Below are 22,884 nucleotides of genomic sequence, written 5' to 3' on the forward strand. Positions count from 1 at the left end.
TTATCATTATCCGTCACCATATCGGTATTGGACGATATATGTAAATTCTTTATGTTATCGTTATCAGTCACCATATCGGTATCGGATGATATATGTTCATTTTTAATGTTAGCGTTATCATTTAGCAAATCGGTATCGGACGATATATGTTCATTTTTAATGTTATCTTTATCGATCACCATATCGGTATTGGACGATATATGTTCATTTTTAATGTTATCATTATCGTCACCATATCGGTATCAGCCAATATATGCAAATTTTTTATGTTTATCGGCCGATATATATGTTCATTTTTAATGTTATCGGCCGATATATATGTTCATTTTTAATGTTAATGGCCGATATATATGTTCATTTTTAATGTTATTGTTATCAGTCACCATATCTGTATCGGCCGATATATATGTTCATTTTTAATGTTTATCAGCCGATATATTTGTTAATTTTTTATGTTTATCAGCCTATATATATGTTCATTTTTAATGTTATCTTGCGATATATATGTAAATTTTTTATGTTATTGGCCGACATATATGTTAATTTTTAATGTTATCATTATCAGTCACCATATCGGTATCGGCCGATATATATGTTCAATTTTATTGTTATCAGCTGATATATGTACATTTTTAATGGTATCGTTATCGGTCGCCATATCGGTATCGGCCAAAATTTTTATATAGGTGCATCCCTATTTTATTATAAATCATCACTGAAAATAGTTTGTTATAGTATTTAATGTTGTAGAGAATGTCAAGTAAAAATGTCAAGTGACAATTTTAATTAAACGTGAGATTTTCAATAACCGAAACCTAGGCAAATGATTTTTTACAGTGTATTAATAAATAAATAACACCTCAAACCTTCTGTTTTAATTTTCAGTGCCGTTCTGACCAGAGCGAACAGCGTGGCATTAAACGTCACCGTTCCGTCGCTGTTCAGAGGCATGTTCATGGAAATCAGTCTCTGGAATCAGCCACAGTAACGGAGAGAACCAGTGATTATACTGTTGAATATGTAATAATGCAGTGTATGAATGTGTGTATGTCTCACTTTGCAGGCAACACGATGGGGACAGAACTTTCCGAACCCAAGCGGTGGCTGGATTCTCCTCAGCAGCGTCACAACGTCCAGGTGTTTAATTCGCCCCCTGGCAGAACAACAACAAAAAAAGCACCGATAATCCGGTGTGCGTCATTCAAAATCAACCGGAAATCAAAATGGGACACTTTAAATTATTAGACCTTTCATCTGTGCACATAATTGCAAAGAAAAAAGTTATTTTTATTTAAATCAGTGCCGCTTTTTTGGATGATATCACCAATCCCTTTGACCTTTTAATCACCCCATCTAATCAATTCCTGATGGATAAAATCAAGTCCCACCCGACATTTTTTTCTCATTGGATATCCTGTTGAAAAGCGAGATATCGGTATCGGACGATATATGTTCATTTTTAATGTTATCGTTATCAGTCACCACATCGGTATCGGACGATATATGTTCATTTTTAATGTTATCGTTATCAGTCACCACATCGGTATCGGCCGATATATGTTCATTTTTAATGTTATCGTTATCAGTCACCACATCGGTATCGGCCGATATATGTTAAATTTTAATGTTATCGTTATCAGTCACCATATCGGTATCGGGCGATATATGTTCATTTTTAATGTTATCGTTATCAGTCACCATATCGGCATCGCCGATATATGTTCATTTTTAATGTTATCGTTATCAGTCACCATATCGGTATCGGACGATATATGTTCATTTTTAATGTTATCGTTATCAGTCACCATATCGGTATCGGACGATATATGTTCATTTTTAATGTTATCGTTATCAGTCACCATATCGGTATCGGACGATATATGTTCATTTTTAATGTTATCGTTATCAGTCACCATATCGGTATCGGACGATATATGTTCATTTTTAATGTTATCGTTATCAGTCACCATATCGGTATCGGACGATATATGTTCATTTTTAATGTTATCGTTATCAGTCACCACATCGGTATCGGACGATATATGTTCATTTTTAATGTTATCGTTATCAGTCACCATATCGGCATCGCCGATATATGTTCATTTTTAATGTTATCGTTATCAGTCACCATATCGGTATCGGACGATATATGTTCATTTTTAATGTTATCGTTATCAGTCACCATATTGGTATCGGCCGATATATGATCATTTTTAATGTTATCGTTATCAGTCACCACATCGGTATCGGACGATATATGTTCATTTTTAATGTTATCGTTATCAGTCACCATATTGGTATCGGACAATATATATGTTCATTTTTAATGTTATCGTTATCAGTCACCATATTGGTATCGGCCGATATATGATAATTTTTAATGTTATCGTTATCAGTCACCACATTGGTATCGGACGATATATGTTAATTTTTAATGTTATCAGTCACCATATCGGCATCGGCCGATATATATACGTTCAATTTTATTGTTATCAGCCGATATATATTCATTTTTAATGTTATCGTTATCGGTCGCCATATCGGTATTGGCCAACATTTTTATATCGGTGCATCCCTAATTTATTTTAAATCATCACTGAAAATAGTTTGTTATAGTATTTAATTTTGTAGAGAATGTCAAGTGACAATTTAAATTAAACGTGACATTTTCAATAACCGAAACCTAGAGAAATAATTTTTTACAGTGTATTAATAAATAAATAACGCCTCAAACCTTCTGTTTTAATTTTCAGTGCCGTTCTGACCAGAGCGATTCCGGATGGATAAATCTGATTCTGTTTTCCTGTTGAAAAGCATCTGATTACAAACGCTTCTCAAACAAGAACAAATGTAGGGCGGGAATTGATTGGATGGTTGTGGTTTGCTATTGGTGGATCTCATGTGAGTGACAGGTTGCCCCGCCCTCGTCATCAGAGGGAAGATCAGGGATAATCACTGCAATATTTCATAAAAAAAATAATTGTCAATTTTTGTTGTTTTGCTTACGTTGCCTCAGGATCGTATTCAGCCCAGATCTTCTTAAACTCGTCTAAATGATGCGGCCCCAGTATCGACCAATCACGGGTCAGATAGTCAAAGTTGTCCATGATCACGGCCACAAACAGGTTAATGATCTGCAATGGAACACGTTCAGTGTAAGCTGATGTGTGTGTGTGTGTGTGTGTGTTTGTGGGACAGCGAACACTCACTAGGAAAGCGCAGAGCATGTAAAAGCTCATGAAGTAGAGAACTGCGAATCCGGAGCCGCAGGTGAACTCCTCTCCAGGTAGATATTCTGACTTAGGGTCACAGCGCTGACCGTACAAACAGCCCAACATGATCTCCTGCCAGCCCTCGCCCGTGGCACACCTGTGGACAGGTATGTGTGTGTACACACTCAGAAACACACACACACACAGCGAGACACACACACACACACACACACCTACCTGAACAGCACGAGAACGGCTTGAGGAAACGTCTGGAAGTTGTTGTTACGGTTGATCACGCTTCCGTCTAGTAATGCGATTTTGCCAAACACCTGAGAAAGGAGAGTCGCGTTATGATTACAATGACAAGTTCGGAATAATTACCAAGGCTGCATTTATTTGATCAGAAATACAGTACGATTTTGAGATATTATTCCAATGTAAAACAGCCGTTTTCTATGCGGATATACACTGTAAAAAATTACTGTGATTTTAACGGTATTTTACTGTAAAAATGCCACGGCGAAAAATTGATTAACAGAAAGTTTCCGTACTATATACGGTGAATAACTGTAATAGATCTAACCTTACATTTCATTTAATTTTACAGTAAAATACCGCTAAATTTACAGTTTTTGGAAGTGAAAAAGAACAAGTCATTGTGTAATTTACTGTCAAAATTGTGAAATTCCCAGAATTCCCTGCATTCTGATGTATTTTTATTGTTTCTTCTTTGTTTTTTCTAATCAGTTATGTACATTAGGGTTTTATGTTACATCTGATGTTGTTAAATTAATGTTTATTAAATTTCATGTGTGTTACCATGATGGCATTTAGTGTGTGTGTGTGTGTGTGTGTGTGTGTGTGTGTGTGTGTGTGTGTGTGTGTGTGTGTGTGTGTGTGTGTGTGTGTGTGTGTGTGTGTGTGTGTGTGTGTGTGTGAATGACACTGAGCACCTTCTATATATTAGTATTGTGATGAGCTTTGATTCATCACGTGATTCTCATCTCCACTGTGATTGGTGGTTGTCCGTATATATCAAAGGTACATAACAGATATTAGTATTTCAATAGGTTGGTAATTTATCACTATTTCAGTTTATTTTACCGTAAATTGTTTACAGTGTAAACACAATCATTACAATATAAACCTTTAAATTATACGGTTTTGAACTGTAAAATATATATATTTTTTAACCATAATTATAACATTATAAACCTTTAAATTATACGGTTTTGAACTGTAAAATCAAATATTTTTAACCGTAATTATTACATTAAAAACCTTTTAAATTATACGGTTTTGAACTGTAAAATAAAACATTTTTTAACCGCAATTATTACATTATAAACCTTTTAATTATACGGTTTTGAACTGTAAAATATATATTTTTTTAACTGTAATTATTACATTCTAAAGCTTTAAACTATACGATTTTGAACTGTAAAATAAAATATTTTTAACCGTAATTATTACATTATAAACCTTTAAATTATATGGTTTTGAACTGTAAAATATATATATATTTTTAACTGTAATCATTACATTATAAACCTTTAAATTATACGGTTTTGAACTGTAAAATAAAAAATGTTTTAACCGTAATTATTACATTATAAACCTTTAAATTATATGGTGCTGTCCCTAAAAACCTAAAACGTTACTGCCGTATTTTTTACGGTAAAGTTCTGGCAACCACAGCTGCCGTTTTTTTTACCGTAAATTTTACGGGGATTTTTTTTACAGTGGGTTATTGTAGTTCTAGACTAAATTAATCTCACTTGCACAAAACAGATTCAGTATTCCTCAAACTCAATAAAATCAGTCGAATGCAATTTACAATTTAAATTAATGTTTCTTTCCCCAACGCTGAGAATAAATCGCAATTATTCCAATCTCGCGGGTGTTGTACCTGCATGCCGATGACGGCGTAGATGAAGAACAGCATAACGATGAGGAGAGCCACGTACGGCAAAGCCTGAAAACACACCAACCCCAGCGTTAAACACATCTCTGTTGCAACCCCATAAAGACGCCGCGCACCATCAGACCTGGAAGGATTTGATGAAGGTCCACAGCAGGTTCCGAATCCCCTCGAAGCGGTTGAGCAACTTTACCAAGCGCATGACGCGGAAGAGCCGGAAAAGTGTGATTGACACACTCATGTTCTCAGAGTCCTGAGGAAACAAACGGAAACGCTCAGGAATCTACGGTTAACACCGGCTCGTTCACGCGATTAATCTTCACTTACTGCTATGGCTTGCATTGGATTCACTTCCTGGAAAGAGAAAATATATAGCAGTCATTAAACTTTGAATCATGTGAATCCATTTCTCTTGCTGGATAATTCACTATATTGGCAAAAGTTTTGGGACGCCTGGCTTTAACAGCTCTAACAGCTTCAGCTCTTCTTTCCTCAAGGTTTAGGAGTGTGTTTATGGGGATTCTTCATTTGTGATGTTGGACGAGAAGGCCTGGCTCTCAGTCTCCGCTCTAATTCATCCCAAAGCTGTTCTATCGGGTTGAGGTCAGGACTTAAGTTCCTCCACACCAAACTCCTCATCATGTCTTTATGGAGCGACGCTTTAAGGGGCCGTCCCTAAACTGATCCCACAAAGTTGGGAGCATGAAATTGTCCAAAATGTCTTGGTGAAGCATTAAGAGTTCCTTTCACTGGAACTAACCCCTGAAAAACAACCCCACCCCATAATCCCCCCTCCACCAAACTTTACACTTGGCACAATGCAGTCAGGCAAGTCCCGTTCCCCTGGCGACCACCAAACCCAGACTCATCCATGGGATTGTCAGACAGAGAAGCGTCATTGGTCACTCAGAGAATACGTCTCCACTACTCTAGAGTCCAGTGGCGGCGCGCTTTACCCCACTGCTTCCCACGCTTTGGTGATGTGCGGCTTGGATGAGCTGCTCGGCCATGGAAACCCATTCCATGAAGCTCTACACACTGTTCTTGAGCTCATCTGAAGGCCACAGAAGTTTCGAGGTCTGGAGCTCTTGACTCTGCAGAAAGTTGGCCACTTCTGTGACCCTCAGCATGCGCTGACCCCGCTCTGTGACCCTCAGCATGCGCTGACCCCGCTCTGTGACCCTCAGCATGTGCTGACCCCACTCTGTGACTCTCAGCATGCGCTGACCCCACTCTGTGACCCTCAGCATGCGCTGACCCCTCTCTGTGACCCTCAGCATGCGCTGACCCCGCTCTGTGACCCTCAGCATGTGCTGACCCCTCTCTGTGACCCTCAGCATGCGCTGACCTCTCTCTGTGACCCTCAGCATGCGCTGACCCCTCTCTGTGACCCTCAGCATGCGCTGACCCCACTCTGTGACCCTCAGCATGCGCTGACCCCGCTCTGTGACCCTCAGCATGCGCTGACCCCACTCTGTGACCCTCAGCATGCGCTGACCCCACTCTGTGACCCTCAGCATGTGCTGACCCCTCTCTGTGACCCTCAGCATGCGCTGACCCTGCTCTGTGACCCTCAGCATGTGCTGACCCCACTCTGTGACCCTCAGCATGCGCTGACCCCACTCTGTGACCCTCAGCATGTGCTGACCCCTCTCTGTGACCCTCAGCATGCTCTGACCCCTCTCTGTGACCCTCAGCATGCTCTGACCCCACTCTGTGACCCTCAGCATGCTCTGACCCCACTCTGTGACCCTCAGCATGTGCTGACCCCACTCTGTGACCCTCAGCATGCGCTGACCCCACTCTGTGACCCTCAGCATGTGCTGACCCCTCTCTGTGACCCTCAGCATGCTCTGACCCCACTCTGTGACCCTCAGCATGCGCTGACCCCTCTCTGTGACCCTCAGCATGCTCTGACCCCACTCTGTGACCCTCAGCATGCGCTGACCCCTCTCTGTGACCCTCAGCATGCTCTGACCCCACTCTGTGACCCTCAGCATGCGCTGACCCCTCTCTGTGACCCTCAGCATGCTCTGACCCCACTCTGTGACCCTCAGCATGCGCTGACCCCGCTCTGTGACCCTCAGCATGTGCTGACCCCGCTCTGTGACCCTCAGCATGCGCTGACCCCGCTCTGTGACCCTCAGCATGTGCTGACCCCGCTCTGTGACCCTCAGCATGCGCTGACCCCGCTCTGTGACCCTCAGCATGCGCTGACCCCACTCTGTGACCCTCAGCATGTGCTGACCCCTCTCTGTGACCCTCAGCATGCGCTGACCCTGCTCTGTGACCCTCAGCATGTGCTGACCCCTCTCTGTGACCCTCAGCATGCGCTGACCTCTCTCTGTGACCCTCAGCATGCGCTGACCCCTCTCTGTGACCCTCAGCATGCGCTGACCCCTCTCTGTGACCCTCAGCATGTGCTGACCCCACTCTGTGACCCTCAGCATGCGCTGACCCCACTCTGTGACCCTCAGCATGTGCTGACCCCTCTCTGTGACCCTCAGCATGCGCTGACCCTGCTCTGTGACCCTCAGCATGTGCTGACCCCACTCTGTGACCCTCAGCATGCGCTGACCCCACTCTGTGACCCTCAGCATGTGCTGACCCCGCTCTGTGACCCTCAGCATGCTCTGACCCCACTCTGTGACCCTCAGCATGCGCTGACCCCTCTCTGTGACCCTCAGCATGCTCTGACCCCACTCTGTGACCCTCAGCATGCGCTGACCCCTCTCTGTGACCCTCAGCATGCTCTGACCCCACTCTGTGACCCTCAGCATGCGCTGACCCCTCTCTGTGACCCTCAGCATGCTCTGACCCCACTCTGTGACCCTCAGCATGCTCTGACCCCACTCTGTGACCCTCAGCATGTGCTGACCCCTCTCTGTGACCCTCAGCATGCTCTGACCCCACTCTGTGACCCTCAGCATGCGCTGACCCCTCTCTGTGACCCTCAGCATGCTCTGACCCCACTTTGTGACCCTCAGCATGCGCTGACCCCTCTCTGTGACCCTCAGCATGCTCTGACCCCACTCTGTGACCCTCAGCATGCGCTGACCCCGCTCTGTGACCCTCAGCATGAGCTGACCCCTCTCTGTGACCCTCAGCATGTGCTGACCCCTCTCTGTGACCCTCAGCATGCTCTGACCCCACTCTGTGACCCTCAGCATGCGCTGACCCCGCTCTGTGACCCTCAGCATGAGCTGACCCCGCTCTGTGACCCTCAGCATGAGCTGACCCCTCTCTGTGACCCTCAGCATGCTCTGACCCCACTCTGTGACCCTCAGCATGAGCTGACCCCGCTCTGTGACCCTCAGCATGAGCTGACCCCGCTCTGTGACCCTCAGCATGAGCTGACCCCGCTCTGTGACCCTCAGCATGAGCTGACCCCGCTCTGTGACCCTCAGCATGAGCTGACCCCGCTCTGTGACCCTCAGCATGAGCTGACCCCGCTCTGTGACCCTCAGCATGAGCTGACCCCGCTCTGTGACCCTCAGCATGAGCTGACCCCGCTCTGTGACCCTCAGCATGAGCTGACCCCGCTCTGTGACCCTCAGCATGCTCTGACCCCACTCTGTGACCCTCAGCATGCACTGACCCCGCTCTGTGACCCTCAGCATGTGCTGACCCCGCTCTGTGACCCTCAGCATGCGCTGACCCCGCTCTGTGGCTGAGTTGCTGTTGTTCCCAATGGCTTCCACTGTGTTATAATCCCACTAACAGTTGAGTGTGGAATATTTAGTCTAATATTTGGTCTTATTGCACAGGCTTGAGTTCTCTGAGCTCCTGAGAGCGGCCCATTCTCTCACTGATGTGTGTAGAAGCAAACACACACAAACACACACACCCACACTCCTGAGAGCGGCCCATTCTCTCACTAATGTGTGTAGAAGCGAAGACACACACACACACACACACACACACACGCTCCTGAGAGCGGCCCATTCTCTCACTAATGTGTGTAGAAGCGAACACACACACACACACACACACACACACCCACACTCCTGAGAGCGGCCCATTCTCTCACTAATGTGTGTAGAAGCAAACACACACACACACACACACACACACACGCTCCTGAGAGCGGCCCATTCTCTCACTGATGTGTGTAGAAGCAAACACACACACACACTCCTGAGAGCGGCCCATTCTCTCACTAATGTGTGTAGAAGCGAACACACACAAACACACACACACACACACTCCTGAGAGCGGCCCATTCTCTCACTAATGTGTGTAGAAGCGAAGACACACACACACACACACACACACACACACACGCTCCTGAGAGCGGCCCATTCTCTCACTAATGTGTGTAGAAGCAAACACACACACACACACACACACGCTCCTGAGAGCGGCCCATTCTCTCACTAATGTGTGTAGAAGCAAACACACACACACACACACACACACTCCTGAGAGCGGCCCATTCTCTCACTAATGTGTGTAGAAGCGAAGACACACACACACACACACACACACACACACACGCTCCTGAGAGCGGCCCATTCTCTCACTAATGTGTGTAGAAGCAAACACACACACACACACACACACGCTCCTGAGAGCGGCCCATTCTCTCACTAATGTGTGTAGAAGCAAACACACACACACACACACACACACTCCTGAGAGCGGCCCATTCTCTCACTAATGTGTGTAGAAGCGAACACACACACACACACACACACACACACACACACTCCTGAGAGCGGCCCATTCTCTCACTAATGTGTGTAGAAGCGAAGACACACACACACACACACACACACACACGCTCCTGAGAGCGGCCCATTCTCTCACTAATGTGTGTAGAAGCAAACACACACACACACACACTCCTGAGAGCGGCCCATTCTCTCACTAATGTGTGTAGAAGCGTCTGCAGGTCTAGATGATTTGGAGGGGCGTCCCAATACTTTTGGCAATATAGTGTATCTGTTGAATCATAGAGTCCTGCAGTGATCAGTGGATGTGATGGTGTATATTTACAGAGCAGCCGGTGAGACAGTAGAGTCCGCCCTGAGCCGCGAGAGCCGCCTGCAGAGAGGAATCGCCAACATCAGCACTCATCGAGAACAGCACAACAGGTCAAACTCAGCATTTAGACCACAGATTCATAACCTTTACTGTTAAACTCACGTCAATTTCACTCAGCATGACATCAACAATACTGCCCACCACGATGACGAAATCAAAGACGTTCCAGGGGTCGCCGAAGTAACCCTACCAGAGAGAAACGCTCTTAAAGGGTTAGTTCACCCAAAAATGTAAATTGTGTCATTAATGACTGAGCCTCATGTGGTTGGACACCCGTCAGACCTCCGTTCATCTTCAGACACAAATGAAGATATTTTAGTGTAAATCTGATGCTCTGAAAGGCCTCCATTGGCTCAACTTTACACTCTCAAGACCCTTAAAAGACACTAAAGACTAAAGTTACAAAGTCCATCTCACTACAGCGGCTCTACAATAACTTTATGAAGACGAGAATAGTTTCTGTGCGCAAAAAAACCCTAAATAACGACTTATATAGTGATGACGATTTCAAAACACGGCCTCATGAAGCTTCGAAGCGTTATGAATCAGTGAGTCGACTCAGCGGTTCAGAGCGTTATGAATCAGTGAGTCGATTCAGAGGTTTGGATTGCCAAAGTCACGTGATTTCAGCAGTTTGACACGCGATCCGAACTGCTGAATCGACTCGCTGATTCATAACGCTCCGAACCGCTGAATCGACTCGCTGATTCATAACGCTCCGAACCGCTGAATCGACTCACTGATTCATAACACTCCGAACCGCTGAATCGACTCGCTGATTCATAACACTCCGAACCGCTGAATCGACTCGCTGATTTATAACGCTCCGAACCGCTGAATCGACTCACTGATTCATAACGCTCCGAACCGCTGAATCGACTCGCTGATTCATAACGCTCCGAACCGCTGAATCGACTCGCTGATTGATAACGCTCCGAACCGCTGAATCAACTCGCTGATTCATAACGCTCCGAACCGCTGAATCAACTCGCTGATTCATTACGCTACGAAGCACTGAATCGACTCGCTGATTCCGTGGTTAAGCATAGTGTGAAAAGCACAGAAATCATAAACTCGCTGGTTTGTTTATGTCTTTATTTACCGCGCGCCTCTGATCTGCACGTGCTTCTCCGGCGCGCGCTTTCTCCCGTCTTCCACAGAAAGGCGCGAACTCGCGCAATTTGAAAATTAACGGTCATTTCGTTTTACTGGCTGACTGACTAACATTCGTTTACGGATATCTTTATAGAATAGTTACTTATAATTGATATGGATGTGAGAGTAAATATGATTTTGGAGAGATTTGACATCCTTATATTGAAAAGAACATTACTTTTTGTTCACTGACCAAAAGAAGCACATCCCGTTAAACTGTACAATTCAAGAGGTAAGAAATAAATGTATTGTTGTCCTACTTTAAGTCAAATAATTTGATTATTATTTTTTTTTTTTAATGTCTGTGAATAAAATGTCATATTTTAAAACCATATGATGTTGAAGATGTGTTACACTCAATGTTATTTGGTGCTGAAGAAATGGAAAATCTGGGTACTCCGTGAAATAGAGTAAATTTTACATATTAATGCACACATTACATATGATGGTTGATGTGTTCAGGTTAATTAAACAAAATTATATATATTATAATAGTGATTATAGGCATTCAAACATCCATCTTCCATACCATTTATACTATACCGACGTATAGCGGAGAAAAGAGGTTAGGGGAACATTAGAATAATGTTCTACAAACCAAATCTAACATTCTTTTTCCATTAACAAAACAAACCAAAAACAAACCTTAAAAAAAAGAACATTCTGGGAACTAATTGTTAGCTGGGATGACAGGAAGTGGTTCATTAAATACCTACTCTGGCCAGCCTTCGAATGTGGAAACGGTGAAGAGAGCCAGCATGCCGTTGAAAATGTTGTCGAAGTTCGACTCGCTGATTCACATCGCTCTGAACCGCTGAATCGACTCGCTGATTCATAACGTTCCGAATCGCTGAATCGACTCACTGATTCACAACACTCCGAACCGCTGAATCGACTTGCTGATTCACAACGCTCCGAACTGCTGAATCGACTCGCTGATTCATAACGCTCCGAACCGCTGAATCGACTCGCTGATTCATAACGCTCTGAACCGCTGAATCGACTCACTGATTCATAATGCTCTGAACCGCCGAATCGACTCACTGAGTCATAACGCTCTGAACCACTGAATCGACTCACTGATTCATAACGCTCCGAACCGCTGGATCGACTCACTGATTCATAATGTTCTGAACCGCTGAATCGACTCACTGAGTCATAACGCTCCGAACCGCTGAATCGACTCACTGAGTCATAACGCTCCGAACCGCTGAAACGACTCACTGATTCATAACGCTCCGAACCGCTGAATCGACTCACTGAGTCATAACGCTCCGAACCGCTGAAACGACTCACTGATTCATAACGCTCCGAACCGCTGAATCGACTCACTGAGTCATAACGCTCCGAACTGCTGAATCAACTCACTGATTCAAAAGCTTCATGATGCCGTGTTTTGAAATCGTCATCACTATGTAAGTCGTTATTTAGGGTTTTTTTGCGCACAGAAACTATTCTCGACGATTTATAAAGTTATTGTAGAGCTGCTGTAGTGAGATGGACTTTGTAACTTTAGTCTTTAGTGTCTTTTAAGGGTCTTGAGAGTGTAAAGTTGAGCCAATGGAGGCCTTTCAGAGCATCAGATTTACACTAAAATATCTTCATTTGTGTCTGAAGATGAACGGAGGTCTGACGGGTGTCCAACCACATGAGGCTCAGTCATTAATGACACAATTTACATGTTTGGGTGAACTAACCCTTTAACTCTTATGTACAGTTACGGGTCAGTTTGATGTATCAAATATTACACATATGCAAACTTTTATATTGCAATAAATGCAAACTAGTAATATTTTGTCAGACTATCTTTTAATGCCAGGCTATGCTATATGAATTGAAGTGTTGAATTAGCATGTTTTCTGTCAGTTTCTCACCTTTGCTTTGAAGGCGCCGACTTTGAGCATCATTTCCACTGTGAAGAGGACGGTGAAGATGACGTTCAGCTTGTCTGAGAGATGGGTGATGTGATCCGACTGATTACAGTGCTGGAGGATCAACAAATCAGACTAGACTCAAACTCTCCTGATCCTTTATTTCCCGTGTTTTTGTGTAACTGTGCTTGTGTTCTCACCTTCATCCCCAGGCACATGGTGTTGAGCATGATGAGGAGGAACATCAGGTACTCGAAGTAGCAGGAAGTGACGATGTACCACACCTGATACTGATACGTGTTCTTAGGGATGTAGCATCTCAAGGGTCGGGCCTTCAGGGCGTACTGGACACACTGACGCTGCCAATGTGGGCGTAAAGACGCGTTATAAACCAGAACCACTCGACATCATAAGGTGTGTGATGGTGGCCTACCTGGTTCTTGTCCAGCTCGCAGTTTTTGTACTCCTGCTCTCCCTGTTCCTGGAAGGTGACGATAACGAAGCCCACAAAGATGTTCATCATGAAGAAGGCGATGAGGATGAGGTAAACGATGAAGAAGATGGAGATCTCAATGTGGTTGTTGTAAATAGGGCCGATGTTTTCCAGATTCGAGTCGATGGCTTTATACAACAAGCTGTGTGTAAAGATACAATTGGGAAAATGGGTTTGCGTTATGAAGACAAATAGAATTACAAACATCCCAGCAAACACAAACCCAAACGCCAAACCCCAAAAAGCTTGCCCATTTTTCCTGCTTCTAACACATCAACTCTGAGGACAAAATGTTCACTTGCTGACTAATATATCCCACCCACTAACAGAGATCATCAGTGTTATTCACTTCTCCTGTCATAATGTTATGCCTGATCGGTGTATATCCTACCTACAGAGCTCTGGAATTAGTTTAATACAGCATTTATGTTGGAATGAGATCAATCCAAACGCATTATAATGATCAGATAAATCCAACTCCATAGCTAAAATAATAATCCGTGGTTAAGCATAGTGTGAAAAGCACAGAAATCATAAACTCGCTGGTTTGTTTATGTCTTTATTTACCGCGCGCCTCTGATCTGCACGCGCTTCTCCGGCGCGCGCTTTCTCCCGTCTTCCACAGAAAGGCGCGAACTCGCGCAATTTGAAAATTAACGGTCATTTCGTTTTACTGGCTGACTGACTAACATTCGTTTACGGATATCTTTATAGAATAGTTACTTATAATTGATATGGATGTGAGAGTAAATATGATTTTGGAGAGATTTGACATCCTTATATTGAAAAGAACATTACTTTTTGTTCACTGACCAAAAGAAGCACATCCCGTTAAACTGTACAATTCAAGAGGTAAGAAATAAATGTATTGTTGTCCTACTTTAAGTCAAATAATTTGATTATTATTTTTTTTTTTTAATGTCTGTGAATAAAATGTCATATTTTAAAACCATATGATGTTGAAGATGTGTTACACTCAATGTTATTTGGTGCTGAAGAAATGGAAAATCTGGGTACTCCGTGAAATAGAGTAAATTTTACATATTAATGCACACATTACATATGATGGTTGATGTGTTCAGGTTAATTAAACAAAATTATATATATTATAATAGTGATTATAGGCATTCAAACATCCATCTTCCATACCATTTATACTATACCGACGTATAGCGGAGAAAAGAGGTTAGGGGAACATTAGAATAATGTTCTACAAACCAAATCTAACATTCTTTTTCCATTAACAAAACAAACCAAAAACAAACCTTAAAAAAAAGAACATTCTGGGAACTAATTGTTAGCTGGGATGACAGGAAGTGGTTCATTAAATACCTACTCTGGCCAGCCTTCGAATGTGGAAACGGTGAAGAGAGCCAGCATGCCGTTGAAAATGTTGTCGAAGTTTAAGTCGCTGTTCATCCACATGCGTTGTCGGAGCACCATGTCATGGAGAGCATGTTCCTGGTGTTGAATAAACGTTCCCCTGAGAGCACCACCGAATAAGAGAGAAGAGTTATGTCGATTTGGAGAGTTTAAGATCTCAGGAGTGAAGGAGAAATGAATGAAAGTTCAACCGTACTGGCATTCTTCCGCCGTCATTTTGAGCGGGTCTGTGCAGGAGAAAAATTTCCCCTGGCAGATTAACAGAAAAAAAACAACATTAAAATTCTCTCTTCACCAGCCTGTGAAATCAGATGGGTGTTGTGAACTCTCTGACCTTGAAAAGCTGGACGCCAATGCAGGCGAACATGAAATCCAAGAGCATGGTCACTAAAACGATGTTGCCGATGGTCTTGATGGCCACAAACACGCACTGGACTACATGCTAAAAGACAGAAAAGACAGATAGATGGAGGAACAGGGGAACATTTGTCGTCATGTAGTCTCAAAACTAGACTCACTTTGAGGCCTTTGGCTCGATTAATGGCTCTTAAAGGTCTCAACACTCTCAGGACCCTGAGGATCTTCACCACCGAGATGGCACTTGATCTGCAGAGAGACGTAAAAGAGAGAGAGAATGTCTGTCCTTGTCTAAAAATGTTGTTTTATTTTTTTTCACATAGACGTACAGCTCCATTAATGGCTGTTTGCGGGGGGGGGGGAATTGAAATCTGTGAATTATAGACAGTAAGAAGTGAACATGAGCACTGTCTCTCGTCACTTCAAAAAAAGAACATGACGAATGGAAAAAAAGCATGTTAGGAGCGCATAAGCGAAAACGTAGGGATGAAGACGTTTAAAAAATGGAAGTTTCCCTTACAAATCGGAATAGGCTAAACAAAATGTTAGAGATGATTGTTGATCGGATGTGTCGAAAGACCTAATTCAAGAAGTCTGTAGTGCAAGCGTTCTTCTGACGTTTTATTTCCTTGGCGACGCGTCATGTAGCCACATATATGTATTGCGTTTATTTAGTTTTTCCATTTTTATTCAAAATATTCACAAAGTTGTTTACTATATCATGAATTGAATGTGTTTTGACGTTTCAACGCCTTCATGTTAGTTGATATAAGTGTATGAGTTTGCATCGCAAATTGGATGTACATCACTGTGGCGAGGTTGATGAGCGAGAGACGTGGGAGGAGCGAGCGAGCCCGGTGTGTGATTGAGAATGAGGCTCACCAGTCTCGAGTCCTCTCAACCTCGCCACAATCACATAAATTCATACATTTTTCCTGAAATAAGAAGTAAGTGGCCTGTGAACTGGGAGAAGAATAGAGTAATCTTTATTGTTTCATACTCAATGTGTGTATCTGATATAAATAAAACACTTGGTCAAATTAGCATATAATTGAAAGGATTATTGCAGCTTCCAAAGGCATCATATGGAATTTGAATTTAAAAACTATAAAGTTTTTACAGTACTTTATTTAAATCTCTAAAACCTCAAATAAACATTATGTGGTTGAAAACACTGAATAGTTTTGATATATGAAGCGCGAAAGCACGTTTGAATATCCGCGAACGCTCTAATCACACCGGTGTGATCACGTCAATGGGTTAAAATCAATCTCGTTTTGGGATGGAAGGGGGTGGGGTGAACTGAAATTTGCTACTTGAAATAATATAAATGTTAGCAAATGAATTATTTAAATTTCTTATTAAACTTCAAAAGAAAAAAACACATTCATCTTCTAGAAGAAGGGGGTCCAGAAATCTGTCTTGCATACCCCCCTTAAAGCATAATTACTGATCATTTCCTCAACCCATCTCATCCAAGATGTTCATGTGTTTCTTTCTTCAGTTTTTTGAGGAAAACATTCCAGGATTTTTCTGCACATACTGGACTTCAATGGGAAGGTCCAAATCAATGCAGTTTCAGAGGAAGGGCTTCAGAGGCTATGACCGATCCCAGACGAGGAATAGAGTCTGATCTAGACAAACTATCGCCATATTTACAACACAAACACACATTTATTTACTTTTTAACCTAAATTGCTCACACTATTATAAAAGGTCATGCTAGACGTAGACGGAAGTACCGCCCCAAGCGAACGTGCGAGGACTAATACAAACGCCCTTTACCAAAAAACACTCCATCTTCAACTTCAAAATCGTCCAACATCGTTGTTTAACCCTTAAATGCATACCTCGGGTCTTTAGTGACCCGGGATGTCATTCACTACCCTCCTTCTCATTCATTTTTTAAAGTTAGACATCAACCTTCTTAGTATTCCTCAATCAATTCATTATAAACAATATAACAAGAAAAAAATTAAGATAAAATAATGTCTGTTTTTCCATTAAGTTTTTGTAAAAATTGTATAGGGTCGCTAACGACCTGAGGTGTTTAAGATTGGAAATATATTTTTTTCTGCACAATAGTAATTGAATCTTTAATGACGGAATAAGTGCAATTCACCTTTATTCCACAAGGTGGCAATGTTTGATACACAATTATTGTATAAAAAAAAGAAGAAAAGGAATTACCTCAGACAGAAAACGAAACAATAGTAAGTATAATCTGCAAAATTTGAAATGGCTCAGGGATTTACGGCAGAACAAGTTCTCAATCAAATATTACTGTCACTGATGGTGGATCTGGTGAAGCTGTCAGTGATAAAAATATGGATTTTGAAGACGTTGAAAATTATTGTTTTGAGAATATGTGTGAGATGGCGAATATGAGCAGATGCAAAATGTACTGGGAAATGAGTTCTGACAAGGACAGTAATGATGGGACAAAACATCTGATCAAACTGAACCCTTCCAAGCTCCAGAAGGTAACGAAATGTACTTTATTTTATTCTTCTGTAATTGTTACACTAATATCAGGAGTTTTATATAGTATTGTGGCAGGTAGAGATCCATCCGTGTTAGATATAGATCCCGGTCACCAAAGACCCGAATATGTAAGAATGATTGGTGAAACAGTTGTGCATTTAAGGGTTAACCTTTTTTTGCTAAAGGATGTTTGTATTAGTCTTCGCACCGACTCTTTGTAAACACGGGGCGGTACTTCCACCTCCGTCTAGTGTGACTTTTCCAACGTGATTACACAATCCGTGGCCGTCGCAGAACAGATGAGCAATTTAGGTTAAAAAGTGTATAAATGTTTATTTTTAGAAAATGGCCGATGGTTTGTCTAGATCACACTCTATTCCTCGTCTGGGATCGGCCAGAAGCTCTTCCTCTGAAACTGCAGTGATTTGGACCTTCAACCGTTGGTTCCCATTGAAGTCCATTATGTGCAGAAAAATCCTGGAATGTTTTCCTCAAAAAACTGAAGAAAGAAAGACATGAACATCTTGGATGGCATGGGGGTGAGTAAATGATCAGGACATGCTCATTTTGAACTAGTCCTTTAAAACTCTTCATGGCTGTTTGTATCTAACTCTGCTCTATTTCTCTCAGAACAAGGCCGTATTTGCTTTGAAATCTCACTCCATTCCCATGGACAGCAGGGAGACGCCGACGACGATCAGGTCCAGGATGTTGAAGGAATTGCGGCAGAAAGACCCCTTGTGTAAGAAGGCACCGTACGTGGTCATCTGCAATGGACGAAGAAGCGCTGAACCAAACACAGAATCCAAATATAACCAAATAGCTTCTCAGAACACACCCAACTCTCGTCTCACCTTCAGCACAATCTCTGCTGTGAAAACTGAGGTGAAGACATAATCAGCGTAGGCCAGGACCTGGAGTGGAGGAAGAAAGGTAGCCGTTGAAGACGACAGTAAAGGTGTGGAGATGGGCGAGTGTGGAGCTGGCGTACCTGGTTCCTGAAGGACATTGGGTCGATGGGGTCCTCCGCAGCCAATGAGATGCTGCTGAGCAGGATGAAGAGGAGGATGATGTTGGTGAAGGTCGTGGCGTTGATGATGCGATGGCAGAGTTTACGGAACCTGAGCAGAGAGACATCGATAAACTAAGAAGCTCCCACTGTGTGTTAGGGTGACGGAAAAGCGTTTTTTACTTGTTCTGCGGGCCGAAGATGAAGAAGGAACTGGCCTCTGGCATTGGCACCTCGGTCTCCTTCAGCTGCAGGTCTGCCATTGGACGAGGCCGAGGGCTGAGGGGAATCTCTGGCTCCTCCTCCTCATCGTCACCTGAGCCAATCAGAACGTCAGCGGTGAGACAAACAAACTGAATAAATTAGGCTAAATTATCCTTTGTTTTACCTGGGAAATCGGCTGGAGGAAATGGATCTTTAATCTCGTTCACATTTGATTCAAATTCGTCCACTTTGAGCTGCAGATTAATATAGAGAAAAAAACATAACTGTAGTCGGTGTATAAATTATGCTTTGTTTTAGTTTACAACCGTCTTAGCCAAACATGGCACGTTGGCATCAGTTAACGTGAATTGTCCGAATACAAAGTCGTGTAGCACTTTACTTTACAGTCCCCTTCCCCATGTACTTATTACAGACATTACAATAACTGGGTACTAACCCTAAACCTACCCCTACACCTAACCTTAACCCATGTTACCTTATATTACTAGTACTTTCTTAGGTACAGTCAAACCAAAAATGATTCAGACACAGATATAATGTTTCTCTTGTGAACACTATAGTTAATTTCTGATGTGAGGAGAGCAAAATAAAGTCATCTGTGACACCCAAAATTATATACATACAGTGAGCTACCAGTAAAATTGATAAATATTTGGGAGCAAAATGATTCAGACACTTTGACCTGAGCATGTTTTGCTGAATAGTTTTTTCTTTAATTGCTAATGTGACCTTTGACCCCACAGACTGAACAAGAGTCTCTTGCTTGGTCATTGGTTGAGCTAAATTGGTATTATCTAATTGTGTTCTTAAATTTAACAGCTGATTGGTTGATTGTAATCCCTTACAGAAACATTATCAAGATTAATTTTTCTTTCTCATATTTTATTACCATTTTCTAAACTATAGCGAATAAAAGTGCGTGCACATACTGTAACCCAAAATCCATTTCTTATGCTGCGTTCACACCAAATGCGTATAGAGCGCCACATTTGCATCTACCGCGTCTAGTTAGACGCTTGAACATTTTGAATCCATTCGCGAGTCCACAGCGAATTGGATGCGTGTATAAATCGAGCGTTTGAAGCGAAATAGACGCGCGTTCAAGGCACTCCAGGAGAAATATGTCATAAAACACCACTCTGCCTCTTTCATTTTCATTAAAAAACATATTAAACGTTAATAGCCACACAAATGTGTATTTAAATATCCTAAGAAATAAAGTTATGAAACTTATCTTTGCCCTCAGTCAAAACGATTTGGCAGACAACAAATGATGATTAATGAGAGCAAAGATCGGCCGTTAGATCCACACAAGATGAATTATATCTGATGTTTAACCACCACAGAGACGTCAGAGCCAGCGGAAAACGGCAGAAGGACTGGCCGAGGAAAGGCTGCTCTCGCCGGGGTTAATGAGCGCTGAGCGCCCGCTGATCGCCTGGATCTCCAAAAACGCAAGATCATTTTTTTTTTAAATAGGAGCTCTCTTTATAAATAAACCACAGATTTGAGCTTTAAACAACTACATTCTCACCTGAAAAAGCCTTAAAACTACATTTTGTGACACAATAGTAGTATTTTTTAATTATGCGGGGTTTCTCATCACGTCACTTTACCACGTGACCGCAGCGAGCAGGCTCCTGATTGGTTAATGCGCTGCGAATTGACGGCAAAGTTCAAATTTTTCAACTCGGTCGTCAGACGCGAATTCGCTTCAAACGCGTCAATGCACAGAAGCACCACTCGCGCAATACGCTCAATTCACGTCAAATTCGCATGAACTGGACGCGTGAATGAGGCGGAATTGCGACAACGTGCCTTTCCATTGACTTAACATTGAAATCACTCGCTCCTGACGCTCTGTTCGCGTTTGGTGTGAACACACCATAACACATTTATATACAGTAATATAAGGATGTAATTCTGTCAGTTTTGACCTTGGCTGTGGTGGGAATCCCGTCAATCTTGGCTCTCTGCTCCGCTAGTTTCTTTGCCAGCATAGCCTTGTCCTCCTCGCCCTTATCAGGTAGGTTTTCTCTACACCGAGAACAAACCAAGCATCAGAAATTTCTGTAGAAGTCTCATGCTATTTGACCACTTTATCACTCACCTAAGAAGCCTTTTGCGTTTCTTCTCCTCAGCCTTCTCTTTCTGGGCGGAGGTCAGGCTCTCCGCCTCCGCCAGGTTGTCCACTGCAATGGCCAGGAAGACGTTCAAGAGGATGTCTGCAGTTCAATGCTCAGGAAAGTCCTCGTCCACTTCACACGTCATTTCTACAACTCGCACATGTGTGCGGCACGAAGGATACAATTTCCACAGATGAACAGGATAATGAAGTAAATGCTGACCAGGATTCCAGGCATGGCGGGACCGCCGTGAGCCATGATGCCATCGTACATGACGTAGTTCCAGCCTTCACCTGTCAGGATCTAAAACGGAGAGAGTACAAGACACTGGAGAGAGGCATTGTGGAGCCAAACGTCTCGCTTATCAAACGAATGATTGATTCACCTGGAAAACCGTGATCAGAGCCTGAGGAAAATTGTCAAAGTTGCTCCGTCTCACATGCTCATCTGGAAAATTAAACTTCCCCCCGAAAACCTGCATGCCGAGCAGAGAGAAGATGACGATGAAGAGGAAGAGGAGCAGCAGTAGAGAGGCGATGGAGCGCACGGAGTTCAAGAGCGACGCCACAAGATTACTGAGCGTCGTCCAGTGCCTGAAAATCACGCACAGCTCCGATAAACTCTTATGCACACACACACACGTTTGGTTCATTCACGGTGGTGTCGAGAATCACGTACCTTGTTACTTTGATGAGACGCAGCAGCCGAATGCAACGCAGTATGGAGATCCCCATGACAGACATTACGTTCATGCGAACGAGGATGAGCTCCAGGATCCCCACAGACACCACAAAGCAGTCGAAGCGGTTAAAGAGGGACATGAAGTACGACGGCAGCCCCATCGCGTACATCTTCAGAAACATCTCCACCGCAAACAGAGACAACAGCACCTTATTGGAATTGTCTGCAAATGAGGTAAAGCAATATAATATAACTATATATCTGTATAATATATAAATACAAATGTTTGTTGAGACAAACTTTGAAGTTGGCTTGAGAAAACCTTACCAGAAAGTTTGGTTTTCAGTTTAAAGTAGTTTTAAAGCTTACTTTGATGGTTTTGAAGGCAATACAGTCAATCTGATAGATAGATAGATAGATAGATAGATAGATAGATAGATAGATAGATAGATAGATAGATAGATAGATAGATAGATAGATAGATAGATAGAGAGATGGATGGATGGATGGATGGATGGATGGATGGATGGATGGATGGATGGATGGATGGATGGATGGATGGATGGATGGATGGATGGATGGATGGATGGATGGATGGATGGATGGATGGATGGATGGATGGATGGATAGATAGATAGATAGATAGATAGATAGATAGATAGATAGATAGATAGATAGATAGATAGATAGATAGATAGATAGATAGATAGATAGATAGATAGATAGATAGATAGATAGATAGATAGAATGGAAGCTTAAATGAGTCTCTATGGATTAGATATAGTTCATAGAATGGCAGTTTAATTGAGTCTAACGGCTTCTGGCAGTTTTAATTTGAATTTTGACAGTTGGAGTTTGAAAAGTCTTGGCTCTTCTGATCAGATCATTCAGTCAATGTAAGTCAATGGAATTTTTCCGAGT

At 42.8% G+C, this 22,884-nt stretch overlaps 1 protein-coding gene across 1 annotated transcript in view; it reads right to left on the reverse strand.

Moving 5' to 3' along the window:
* cacna1sa (calcium channel, voltage-dependent, L type, alpha 1S subunit, a) overlaps positions 1–22,884 on the reverse strand; it is a 50,895-nt gene that overhangs the window by 20,613 nt on the left and 7,398 nt on the right. The window contains exons 11-37 of the mRNA XM_079808481.1: positions 21,961–22,186; positions 21,668–21,875; positions 21,465–21,585; positions 21,267–21,381; positions 21,094–21,193; positions 19,320–19,389; positions 19,115–19,247; positions 18,914–19,043; positions 18,777–18,836; positions 18,583–18,689; positions 15,600–15,687; positions 15,416–15,523; positions 15,278–15,330; positions 15,035–15,181; positions 13,639–13,840; positions 13,406–13,564; positions 13,209–13,319; positions 10,282–10,365; positions 10,132–10,179; positions 5,461–5,487; positions 5,261–5,386; positions 5,122–5,187; positions 3,450–3,541; positions 3,210–3,369; positions 3,007–3,134; positions 1,057–1,153; positions 867–969 (exon numbers count right to left, since the gene is read on the reverse strand). Coding sequence (XP_079664607.1) covers positions 867–969; positions 1,057–1,153; positions 3,007–3,134; positions 3,210–3,369; positions 3,450–3,541; positions 5,122–5,187; positions 5,261–5,386; positions 5,461–5,487; positions 10,132–10,179; positions 10,282–10,365; positions 13,209–13,319; positions 13,406–13,564; positions 13,639–13,840; positions 15,035–15,181; positions 15,278–15,330; positions 15,416–15,523; positions 15,600–15,687; positions 18,583–18,689; positions 18,777–18,836; positions 18,914–19,043; positions 19,115–19,247; positions 19,320–19,389; positions 21,094–21,193; positions 21,267–21,381; positions 21,465–21,585; positions 21,668–21,875; positions 21,961–22,186 — 3,069 coding nt within the window. The remainder of the gene's footprint in view (positions 1–866; positions 970–1,056; positions 1,154–3,006; positions 3,135–3,209; positions 3,370–3,449; positions 3,542–5,121; positions 5,188–5,260; positions 5,387–5,460; positions 5,488–10,131; positions 10,180–10,281; positions 10,366–13,208; positions 13,320–13,405; positions 13,565–13,638; positions 13,841–15,034; positions 15,182–15,277; positions 15,331–15,415; positions 15,524–15,599; positions 15,688–18,582; positions 18,690–18,776; positions 18,837–18,913; positions 19,044–19,114; positions 19,248–19,319; positions 19,390–21,093; positions 21,194–21,266; positions 21,382–21,464; positions 21,586–21,667; positions 21,876–21,960; positions 22,187–22,884) is intronic.

This window comes from Gobio gobio (genome assembly GCF_949357685.1).
Source record: "Gobio gobio genome assembly, chromosome: 24".
Taxonomy (NCBI): domain Eukaryota; kingdom Metazoa; phylum Chordata; class Actinopteri; order Cypriniformes; family Gobionidae; genus Gobio; species Gobio gobio.